This window comes from Clinocottus analis, unplaced genomic scaffold, assembly GCF_023055335.1.
Source record: "Clinocottus analis isolate CAN_PGR_092001 unplaced genomic scaffold, fCliAna1.0.p SCAF_2, whole genome shotgun sequence".
Taxonomy (NCBI): domain Eukaryota; kingdom Metazoa; phylum Chordata; class Actinopteri; order Perciformes; family Cottidae; genus Clinocottus; species Clinocottus analis.
In genome coordinates this window covers 22,058,743-22,071,080 of record NW_027175931.1, presented here as the reverse complement: position 1 = coordinate 22,071,080, position 12,338 = coordinate 22,058,743, and the positions used below count along the sequence as shown (strand labels likewise).

At 42.5% G+C, this 12,338-nt stretch overlaps 2 protein-coding genes across 3 annotated transcripts in view; one reads left to right on the top strand and one right to left on the bottom strand.

Moving 5' to 3' along the window:
• fndc3a (fibronectin type III domain containing 3A) overlaps positions 1–1,184 on the bottom strand; it is a 39,019-nt gene extending 37,835 nt beyond the window's left edge. The window contains exon 1 of one of the 2 annotated variants that reach the window (XM_068584625.1): positions 790–1,184. The gene's annotated coding sequence lies outside the window, so the exon portion shown is untranslated. Of the gene's footprint in view, positions 1–247; positions 404–789 lie in introns of those variants that run through there. The other variant, XM_068584626.1, reaches the window with a different exon arrangement.
• A 2,281-nt stretch (positions 1,185–3,465) lies between these two features.
• Positions 3,466–10,775, top strand: rcbtb2 (regulator of chromosome condensation (RCC1) and BTB (POZ) domain containing protein 2). The gene is made up of 12 exons (XM_068585594.1): positions 3,466–3,681; positions 4,859–4,993; positions 5,814–5,964; positions 6,291–6,457; positions 6,538–6,696; positions 7,026–7,133; positions 7,215–7,357; positions 7,667–7,857; positions 8,325–8,451; positions 10,036–10,175; positions 10,271–10,401; positions 10,526–10,775. The coding sequence occupies exons 2-12, from the start codon at positions 4,868–4,870 to the stop codon at positions 10,664–10,666; spliced, it is 1,584 nt and encodes a 527-aa protein (XP_068441695.1). The 5' UTR covers positions 3,466–3,681; positions 4,859–4,867; the 3' UTR covers positions 10,667–10,775.
• The last annotated feature ends 1,563 nt before the right edge of the window (positions 10,776–12,338 follow it).

The window sequence follows — 12,338 nt, the reverse complement described above, 5'->3', positions numbered from 1 at the left end:
CATCTGTTGTTGACTGTCGATCATATTTGACTGTGGCTAATGGAGGAGTCAATAAGCGCACAACAGCTGTTTTTCAGTTACAGTTTTGGTGAAGTGGGGGAAATACCCCCGAATGGGTGGAATAATAGGACACTGTGCCGAAACAACACTTAAACAAAGGGTAGGGACAACACAATAATGAGCAATAATAAATATTAATGATGAACGACTCATTTTGATAGAGGCTTGAATCAATTCGGCGGATTACCTTAAACACCTGGATAAAAGTGTGTCTATGCCAGACAGCTTCACCTGGTGGAACAGCTGGTTACACCGCGACTGCGTTTGACATCACCGTTAACCACTAAACTAAACCTGTCTCTGCCTTCTTAGGACGAAACGCAATATCAAAGTATGGTTAACATGTCGCACTACCATCACTAAAGTCACCGTTCAGAAGTAGCTAATGGCTGACGTTAAATTACCCAACGTCAGGTTAGCTGCCGTGCTGCTAAGACAACTGTTTACTCGAGCTACATGTGTGTGTGTGCGTGTGTGTGTGTGTGTGTGTGTGTGTGTGTGTGTGTGTGTGTGTGTGTGTGTGTGTGTGTGTGTGTGTGTGTGTGTGTGTGTGTGTGTGTGTTTAACGTTATATCACGACGTCAGCTGCTCGTTCTCGAACTGCAACACAACATGGAAGTTAGATAGCTAATTCACAAAACGACAACCTGCGATTACTTCGAGTCCCCGTACGAAATGCAGCACAGACAGTCGGCAACATAAGAGGGTTATTCAGCTAGCTGTACTCACTCCGTCAGTCGGCGCAGCAGCAGCAGTCTTGAGTGACACGCCGATGCACGGTGGTGACTCCTCTGCGGCTCTTCCCGAAATGTTTACGATAGCTACCTTCTGTACCACCTGAGGCCGAAACCTTGCTAGCTACCTAGATAAACACAACACAAGGCAAAATGTGACATGCTAACGTTAGCTGCCTAATGCCACCGAGCTAACCGATAGCGAGACGAAAAGGTGCTTTTCTCGTAATTTGAACGACGACCAATCGCATTGACTACGACTAAAACAAAGCGAAGTCAGCAGCGAGCGACAGTGATGGCGCTAAGCATCGATAATGTCAGCCTGGTTGCCAGTTTTATCGAGGTTACTTTCCATCCAACCCTGCTCGCATAAAAGTCAGGGAATATCACCATTGCTTACGGGGCTCTCTGAGTGCGCATGCGTGTGTTACAGCAAATCATGACGAATCCCAAATTCCAAGATAGCGAAAAGAAACATTTATAATATTGACTTGGTTTTAATTCAGCTTAAATCGTGGTTGTGTCAGTAGACCGTTCAATTCAAATTAACCTAATTTGTATACCAACGTGTTTTGGGCGTTGATATTAAGGAAGACCTGAAGGTTGACGTGTCTGTGATCGGTTTGTTGACCAAGCAAGTCGCAGAGAAATAAGACAAACATACACATGAAGTCATTTTTATGTCCACCTTTACGGCATCAGATTGATAATATTGGTTGGCTACTGATCGTTCATTTTACCATGCTTCCGAGTACAGTATATACATTTACTTGAAGTACCAATAAGCATATATCTATCTATCCATACATCCATCTTTCTATAATTCTTATAATAGTTCATAACGTCTCTCGTGTGTGGTATACATGTGAAAGGTATACATTGCATTATGGGCGCTTAATTTACATGACTCTACTTCCTATTGTTATAAAGTCCCAGGAGGTTTATGCTGAGGTTTGACAGACACCATCACAGACAATCAATCAATCACAATATGCTCATACAGTAGATACGTTTAAGCAAATTAACATAGTGTTGGTTTACATTCCATGGTATTCCACAGTGCCAAACTCCAACTGAGACATGCAGATCAATTGTTAAACCACAATCTGTGTCAACCATATTAAGTATTACGTAGAATGAGTGGCATCAACATTTTATTTTTTAATTAAGTGTTTTTATTTTACCCAGGAAACAAACATGTACAAACACTATCTGTAATATATTACGCTTATCTCTTAAAGTGCACATGGAAATGGAAGTACCATTAACCTCATAGTTTGTTTTTAAGACACACATAATACTTACAAACACATAGGCTATAAATTTATCTTAAAATAAATACCAGCACCTCAAATTAGGGTCCGTAAACATTTGGCATAAACAAGTGCAATAAGTCAGGCATCGCTATCCATGGCTCTACCTGCTGGTTGCTGTTTGTATTACATACAGTTTAAATGATGTGTTAGTTAGTTGTACGTTCCAGATAACTGGTTACGCATGTGTGTCATCCCTTTATTTTTGTTATGTTGTTTTGTATCCTTTCCATAATGCCATGTTAGCGGTGGACCAGTAATTACCTTGAGACTGTAATTTGCTTCTGTGAACAACAATAAATACTAGCCAAACATCAACACAGTAGGTCGAGTTATCTGAGCAGGAAAAACATTTGACTCAGATATGATCATTTCAATATCCTAACTCAGTCACATTACACACATTATTATACATTCTGCTAACCTCTGCATCTTTTTTAAGCCCATACATTTATATTGTTAAACCCTTTTGGGTTACATTATGACCTTTTACTCTGGCACTACCCATAGGTTCCTTTTTACAGTTTTTGTCCCAATTTGAATCCACACAACCATTATTTTCAGTGTGTAATGAGCATAGGAGCTGCATGGAGAGGTTTTACATTTGGTTCTGTTGGTTTTCACAAAGCTGACTTTGAGACAACCACATAATAAAAAGAACAATCATCTTTCTGTGGAAATATAAATCAATGCAAAGTGACATTAGTAAGCAAAGGAGCAGGCATGGGGGAAGATACATGGATATTAAGATAAATAGTAAAACAGGAAAGTGTGAATACTGTCATGAAAGTAGCCATTTTCATCAGGTAAATATTGTTTACATGATATTCATTTAGCATATTAAATAAAGTATAGTTTAGTAAGGGTTTAGTATGAAAGCCCATTTCCGCCACACCAAAAAAAAAGATAGGACCAACAAAAAAATATTGGGACAAAATAAAAAAAATAAAAATTCGGACAAAAAAGAAAATCAACTTTTTTTTTTGTTACCCAAAATCTGTGTTGAAAAGGTTTCGATTTATTCCAATACAATACAAATAATAATACAATAACCTTATTTACCTGTAATTTTGTTTTAATGAATTGAATAGCTTTTTTTCCATATTTTTTTTACTTGCAAACGGAAGTAATGGAGCTTTAATTGGAAAATATAAATAATTAGTATTTTCTCTAAAAAACATTTTTACAGATAGTTGCTTCACAAAACATGATTTAAATGTTACAATTATATTTACATTGCGAATACATGTTTATGATAATAATAATATTTGCTCGTGTCAAACCTTAGAGTGTCACATCTCCGACTTCCATGAACGCACCATCTTACTACAGGAAGTACAGTGGTGTGTTTTTGTCATTCGGCAGTGTAGCGATCTAAGCTAACTATAAAAAAAAAAAAAAAAGGTGCAACCACAGCCACTGATGTGAGAACACATTAACCAGCAGACTGCAGAGATGATTCCATCTGCAACTTGATTCGCAGATATGTTGTCCGACAACGTGTCAGTGTTTCATTGTTCAGAGATTAGACAACGACACCGCGGACGAAGTACTAGCTAGGACACCGGGGCAAGGTAATGTCAACGTCAACGGCTCGGACCGTGAGCTGCTCCGAGGACTGGCTTCATGCTTCTGTGTTGAATGGTTTAGTTTGATAGTCAGGGTACCACTAATGATCAATGCACATCAGCAACTTTATGTTGCAAGTTGGTGAACCCAGGGAGCAATTCTTTGCAACGCAAAGCGTTGTTTATGTGCGTCCTCTTTGGCGTTTGTTGATCTAAACTAAAGTGGTGGACATCTCCAAGAAGCCGTGTGGAGGCTGTCCGCAGCTGGGTAGGGGTGGTGTTTACGATGGCTGGGTTCATGCTGGGCCAAGTCCAGACTGTTTGTTATTGATCATTGAGACTATTGCTCATTAACAGCGTTTTGACACTTTGAAGTTACTTCATTATTATAAAGTCACATTTTGCGCTCTTGGGTGCTTGTTAATAGGATGACAATCACTTCATCATATTACTGTGAAATTTTTCCTCTTTCCCTTTTTTATTTTTATTTTCAAAACCTTTTTAGGCCGGCAATTTGATTTGAGTTTGGGGTGAAGGCAGTTTTACAGTTTACAGTTTTAAGGAGACAAGGACCAATCTGAGTCAAGATGATGAATATGCTCGTTTGTGTGCACATTGCATACATTCCATCCCGAGAACATTGAGAGTGTAAATTAAAAACAACAGTGCATTCTTTACATATGACTTGGTTTCCATTGAATTGAAAATGTTGGATTAGGCTTTAGATATGAGGTGGAGGCGGTAACGTAGGCTGGACTTTCCTCCCGCGAGTAAACCCACTGTTAATGGGTTTACATCAGTTAACAGGCATACATGTTTTAATCTGTCTAAAAAACTGGGCTAAGTGCCCACTTATTGTCTGTGTTGGGCACTTTAAAGATGTGGAACGCTTTCAAACTTGACAAAACTTAATTTCTAGTAGTTACAGTTTGGCATATTAATTAAACTGTCTAGTTTAGCCTTCTTTTGGTCAGATGTTTGCCTATCTCGTGACAACTGTAACGTGTTTAAAAGAAGCAGCAATAGGAATTCCTGTGTGCAATAAAGACACAGTGAAAAGTTTCCAATTTCCATTATGGCCGTTCTTCACCTTTCCTGCTTTTGTCGATGATGTATTTTTAAATCAAAATCTCTGGATGACTCATATTCCCATTAGTCTAACAGTTTTCCTTTCATTCCACAGCTGAGCAGTATGCTGGACGTGGGGAAGTGGCCTGTGTTTGCGCTCCTTCCTCCCGAGGAACTACGGCTTATTCGGCAGGCTTGTGTCTTTGGCAGTGCTGCAAATGAAGCCCTCTATGTCACCGTTAATGATGAGGTAACACTTTGGCTTTAAGCAAGGCTGCTTTAATCCTCTTGTTTACGTGAAGGTGTGTCGCCAGACTCCGATAGACTTAATCTGTTTTCATAATATTGGTTTGATTATTGTCCATTTACAAGTGGACAGAGAAGCGGTGCAGGCCTCGCTCTCTTTGGTTGCGGCTGCTTACACTTCCAGGTACAGAGATAAGCAGCTAGAATGAGGCTATCTTTAGCCTCACAGGCCTAATACCCAAGCAAGCTCCGTTTTTATCCTGTGAAACGTAAAGGCCCTGTCTCAACTTGTCACCCATGCTCATTTGTTTGTCCCTGAGGCCCAATCAGTTTATGTTTTTTAGAGCAGTCGCTCGTGGCGTAATGAAAATTTATATTTTGATGTGTTTGCTTAAAATGGAGCCGTACATTTCCTTTGGCCTTGCCTGCACAGTTAGTACTTAAGTTTATATTATTTAATATAGCATACAAACATTCTGGGAAAACAGGAGTATTTCTGAAAGCGGAATCTCCCAAAAGATTACCTTTTTGTTTTTAGGTGTACTTTTAGTTGTGAATAGTGCTGAGATGATTAGCCCGTTAATTACTCATTCACTTGACACAAAGTCAAAATCCCTGCACTTCAAACCTCCCGACATTTTGGAGACTTCTTAGGCAAATTATAAAAAGCATAATAAAGTGTTGCTCTTATTTAGCATCTACCCGGTATGTTGTTTCCACAAATATGTTGTGTTGGCTGTGGTGTGCGTATATATCAGGAAACACCAGAGTGTCTCATTTCTTTATATTGGTATCATGTCAGCAGTGGCATTTGGTCTTTGCAGGTCTTTGCTCTGGGCACCAACTGCAGCGGCTGTTTGGGCCTCGGAGACCTTCAAAGCACGATAGAGCCGCGCCGGATTGATATCCTGTGTGGAAAGAAGATTGTGTCCCTAAGCTATGGAACGGGACCACATGTGGTGATCACTACAGCAGGTGAGCGTCCAGACAACTTGTATTTGTTCCTAAGGGAACGTATCTTCAAGATGCATGGCGATGACATCACCAACGACAAAATGATGCATGCAAATACTGCCAGCACGCGATCAAAACTCACCTGACTAGAACAAAACAGAGCTAAAACATATTACAGTAGATTATTATAGTTGAATAGCTTGTATTCATATTAGTGTGACGTGAATACCTTTTATCCTGATGTCTTTACTCTGCTTTCAATCATGTGAAGTCCACTGCTTCCTATCTAATGATTACATATTAACCACTGAGACAACATAAATGAAAGTGTGCCTGCTGCTCCATAGACGGGGAGGTGTTTGCTTGGGGCCATAACGGCTACAGCCAGTTGGGCAACGGCACCACCAACCACGGCCTGACCCCCGCCCTGGTTTCCACCAACCTGCTTAGCAAGAGAGTGACAGAGGTGGCCTGTGGCTCCCACCACACCATTGCCCTCACGATTGATGGAGAGGTAGCCTGTCATCAGTTGTGGGTTTTCCTCTCTGCGTAATCCGCGCGTCTCTTTCGGTGAGCATGTCCCTCTGTGTTCAGGTGTTCGCGTGGGGCTACAACAACTCGGGCCAAGTAGGTTCAGGCTCAACGGCCAACCAGCCGACACCGCGGCGGGTCAGCAGCTGCCTGCAGAACAAAGTGGTGGTGAACATAGCCTGTGGTCAGCTCTGCTCTATGGCTGTACTGGACAATGGAGAGGTAATGGGTCATGTCACTCTGCATGAAAAACAAGCAAATCAGTGCCACCTGTAGGTCATTGTTGGTAGTGTGCTGAAGGGGGTTGGCTAATGCATATCTATATATTTTTAGAAATATACAGATTCATTAGAAGTCGTTTTTTCCACCAAGAAGATTGTGTTGGTCTCAGAATGTATGCACTTAAAGATTGTGGCGCAAAAACCTGAGATGAAATGCAAATGAGCTGTCCGATTTTTACAGTACTTTGAATATAAACAGGTGCAAGCTAATAGAAGCAGAAAACCATGTATGTAGTGTGTGCATCGTCTAAATGTGTCCCCCCTGCGTAGATCTATGGCTGGGGCTACAATTGCAATGGACAGCTTGGTTTGGGCAACAATGGGAACCAGCAGACCCCTTGCAGGATCGCTGCTCTCCAAGGTGTCAACATCGTGCAGGTGAGAGCTGAGGAGGAGATGCAACATGTAAATCTCTTGTGTTTTTTTAATGATTCACAGCTTAATCCCTTGCATAAACAGGTTGCCTGTGGATATGCACACACATTGGCACTCACAGACGAGGGGATGGTTTACGCCTGGGGAGCTAACTCCTATGGGCAGTTGGGAACAGGCAACAAGAGTAACCAAGCTCTCCCCACCTTAATAAACACTGACAAGGAGAGGTTAGTACCTGGTCCTTAATCAGCACTAACACCTCTCTGACACAACAACAGGTCTTTGAGGGCCCCATGACAAGATCCTCAGAGATGTAGCCGCTAAATGCCTCAAAGACATAAATAGTTTGACGTTAAAGGGTAAAAAGAGACTGATTGCTGACTCAAGATAAGTATTAGCGAACCAGAGCCGATTGTAGAAATCTATTTGTCAAGGACAGAATGCCTTCTTTGCCTCTTTATTATACGTTTTTACACATGCAACCTACATGGGAAGGCTGTACTTTGAGGTTTAAAGTTATTTTTTTTTGCCACCAGAATGGTGGAGGTGGCTGCATGTCACACCAGCCACACGTCAGCTTCCAAGACACAGAGCGGCCAGGTTTTGATGTGGGGTCAGTGCCGAGGTCAGGCTGTGGCCAGCCCCCACCTCACCCATTTCAGCAGCACGGACGACGTGTTCGCCTGCTTCGCCACGCCAGCGGTCACGTGGCACCTCCTCTCAGTAGGTAAGAGTGTGGGACGGACAGAGACATTTTCAACACAAAACAAAAGCCCAAGACTCCCGATAACATCCTGAATAATTGACATTGTCTCATTCACCCCATTACTGTTCAGGGGTGAACACACTGAGCAAATTTGTGTCCGAGGTAGAAATTCCTGGAAGTTAAGAAATAAACAGGAAAGTCTGCTTCCTGTGCACGTCAAACAATCATGTTTACCGACTGATTTTGATTGAACTCCACTCAACAGAGGACTCTATGTACTGTCCTGTCTATAGTGTCTAAAGGCATCCTTTTGATTATAATAAGAGCGTTGACATACGTGAGCTATATCTTTACAGTGAAATATTGTAACAGTAAAATAGAAACAACACTTAATTTGGCATGAACCCAGTTTCAAAGACTGGAGTCGTGAAAGCGTTTGTTATTTATCGGTCTGAAAATATGAAATCACCTTTCTTTGTTCTTGCCAGATGGCGACGACTACCTGACCGTGGCCCAGTCTCTGAAGAAGGAGTTTGACAGCCCGGAGATTTCCGACCTGAAGTTCTTGGTTGACGGGAAGTGTATCTATGTTCACAAAGCCCTGCTGAAAATCAGGTACAGAAAACAGAGACTTATTTCCGCACCTTTTATTTTTTTTGTATTATTTTTTGCTTTCACAATAATATTTCTCGGTGCAATATAGTCTCCCTAAACATTGGAAGCCCAGAAAAAATGAAAACACACCGTTTTGATTTGTTTCGACTATCTTCTTACTTTGGTTTTTATATACACACATTAAGAATGACTTTTGGATGCACACAATCATCCTTTCTCTCCAGGTTTTCCTCTCTGATGTCAGGCCATTGTACTCTTTTTCTATGCTTGACTAATTTTTTATTGATGATTGTCCTTTCTTACTCGCCAGCGCATCCTGCTTCTCTATATTAGTCACATGAGTCTATTTTTCACGTTCCGAAGTTGTGCTTGGTCATGAGTAAAAGAGGCGCTTGCTCTACCACAATGGGATTTTTCAGAGAAACAATAACACTCTTTAATTTTGCAGAATTATCTCATTGTTAATTATGGAAACATAATTTAAGCAAACGCATTGGTCTTGCAATGACAATGGCTTGAACATATACCTAATGAATGCTGCCTATATATCTGAAGTCTGTTTGGCAGTGTTTCCTCGTCTTTCCTGTTAATGTCAGGGGGAAGCAAAGACAGACTCATTGTTTCCTGCTTTTCTTTTTATAACCGCACTTGGACACAAAGTCTCTGTGTTCCGATCACTTGCTCTTTTGCACCGTCAGTAGGAAGGAGCCAGACTGTCTGCGACGTCGAGCCCTCGTGCGCACACTCACACGGGGATGCATGCAAACCGAGCAAGGCGCGTGCTTTGGAAAGATCACATGCAAATGACATGTTTGAGATGCTCTGCGAGAATTAGGACTGTGGCCTGAAACAAAATGGGGGAGGGGAGCGCAGGATTAGCAGCAAGGGAAAATGGTAATCAGTATTTATAATGCAGAAGGAAGGATACTGCAGGCTATAGTGGTTGGCAAAGTGCCCCAGCTTAGCCGCCGGAAGTGTGCATTAAGACTGAATTTTAAGTTAGAAGACAGGAATATATGAATATACTTTATTTGAATTCCAACATTACAATGTTACAGTAACCTTGGTTGTGTCTACATACTTTTTCAAAGTTTTAAACTCTTGGAATTTAGATATGGGAGAGGAAACACAATTCACATAGACTTCAGACAAATCGTGAACACTGATGAATAGAAATAAAGATGTCTGAAGTTGTAGTTCCTTAACTACTAATCACGTGTCTTTCACTCTACATCTAAATGTTTCAGATATTTGCTGATATTGTTCCTTCTTTATCTGCAGTTTATTCATATATTCAGCCCTTTTATTTCCATACAGCATAACGTTTATTAGGGCGTTCTAGCTTGAGTTGCGTGACCAATCACAGCATACCTGGAGTCCCATTATTTTTTTTGTCCTGCAAATTAAATTTTCATTGGCTGGTAATGCAATTTGCAGCAAGTGCAGACTTCCCTGTTGTCAACGTGATTGCGTTGACAACAGGTTAATGTAATCAGGGGTTTGCATTCTCGGGAAGTAGGACGTTGTTTTTAATTTACTACTGCATCATATTCATGCAGTAGCATCCTTCTCTTCCCTCTCCAGGTGTGAGCATTTCCGTGCACTGCTAAACGAAACTGATGAGGACGCCATAGAAATTCACCAGTTCTCCTACCTGGTGTACCGAGCTTTTCTGGAGTACCTCTACACGGACACCATCAACCTGCCACCAGAGGATGCTGTTGGTAAGCCCACACAAGGCCCACTGTCCTTTACACATTAAACGTTTATGCAGAGGTCCCTAAACGCCTTGACCGGTGCATTGCTCTCCCGCGTGTAGGCCTGCTAGACCTGGCCACGTACTACCGAGAGACCAGGCTGAAGAGGCTGTGCCAAGAAACGATCAAGAGAGGCATTACTGAGGAGAACGCCATCACGCTGCTCTCTGCCGCTGTCAAGTATGAGGCTCGGGTAAGCTCATAGCCCCTGGCACACAGTCAAACAACGCGGTGGCAAGGGAGGGGGCGGGGGGCTTCTCACGTAGCTAGTCGGTTATACTCCTCAGCACTGACCAGACAGCCCTCTTCATTTTTAGGACCTGGAGGAGTTCTGCTTCAAGTTTTGCGTCAACCACCTAACGGCTGTCACGCAGACCCAGGCCTTTGCGGACATGGACCACGACCTGCTCAAGAACTTCATTAGCAAAGCCAGCCGCTACGGGGCCTTCAAGAACTGACTAGAGGGCCCCGGTAGCGACGGACTCAGCGCGATGAGGTCTCAGGTCACTGAGGTCCCGCGAGTCGACCCGAGACCAAAGTAAACGCCAGACCGATGAGCACTTCAAAGCTTTTGTTGCTGTGGATGTGAACGCTGGAGGAAAATGGATTTAGGTTTTGCCCACTAACTGGTGTAAATATTGGGTTTCCCCTATCCGTCTGTCACGAGCATACGGTGCAGGGGCGCGAATAGAGAGATGTGCCACAGTGGACTGTCTTTGTGTCACCGACAATAAGCTTGGCTAATAACGGAAGGTGTCTGATCTGTTTGATCATCAGACAGATGGGGTGCCTCATGACAGCCGGCTCAGACAGGATGCCTGGACGTGCTGCCCCCGCTACTCATTGCAATACAAGGGTTTGGCGTTAAGGTGTGGGACAAATAGCAATGCACATATATCGCACTGTAGCCATGAATTGACCCTGCAAGTTTTCTGTGAAGCCTTGATTCACCAACATTCTGGATTGAGAAGTAGTACTTAATGAGGAAAAAAACACAAGCTGTTCTTCTTTTGGAGAACACTTGGATTTGAGACCCTTTTTTTTTTTTTTTTAAACAGCTGTAGCTTGTATCTGAATCAGAACCATTTTTTTGCAAGGTATGCTACACATACGAGGAATTTGTCTTGGTGGGTGGTGCATACATTAGACCAACAACAACAACAACAATCAACACAGTGCATCTGAGGCCTGTCTCACAAAGCTGGGTTAACATACTCGGGGTTTCCCTCAGTTATCCAGCTGCACTTAACCAGATGTCCGCGGTCTCGCTTTTTGGTCTCACGAAGCCGGTTATCAACTCGTTAAGTCAACCCAGAAGTGTCTCATCCAGATCTGTGCTCGTGCACATAAAAGGGGCGGAGTTAACTCCGTTTGACCAATCGTTCACCATGGAGAAGCCGCCGAGAGCAACGTATTTTACAACGGAGGAGCAAATTACGATCTTAAGAATGTATGAAAAATATAGAGAAAGAATACAAGCAAAGAGCATAAAGCAACACTGCTGCAGCAGCCAGAAGCCAGAAGTAATCCTGGCAACAAAAAAAACAGTGATTCTGTTAATGTGTAAATTACTGGGATTGTAATATTAAATCACTGTCTCAAATGTATGTTCTTATTTTTTATTACCTTTTCGTTTTAACAATTTAACCTCATTTCAGTTGCAACCCCAGTGGGGCTAAAAGAACACGGGAGCAAGTTAAAACAAAATACAAGAACATAGTTCAAAGCGGTCAGTGAGTTTATTATAATATCTTTCAGGCTACGTGTATGATAGATGATTTTGCCGGTCACGAAACACGCGCTCTCTGCGGAGCGCTGCTCTTACTATCCGTGCGCCTTCCTCAATGGGATTCTGTAGAAATGAGCAGGTTATTTTTCCAGAACAATGATCGGCCAGGAGGCGTCTAATATCCCCGCTGAGATCTTATCCGGGAACTTAACCTGCTCCGGTGCAGGTTAGGCGTTCAGCGTAAGGTACCGGTGAAACGTACCCCGCTAAGAAGTGAACCAGCTTTGTGAGACGGAAAACCCAGAGTTAATCCAGAAGTTACCTCGCTAAGCGGAAATCCAGCTTCTTTGGACAGGCCTCCGGTCAATGATACCATCTGTTCTCCTGCAGAAGTCCATTTT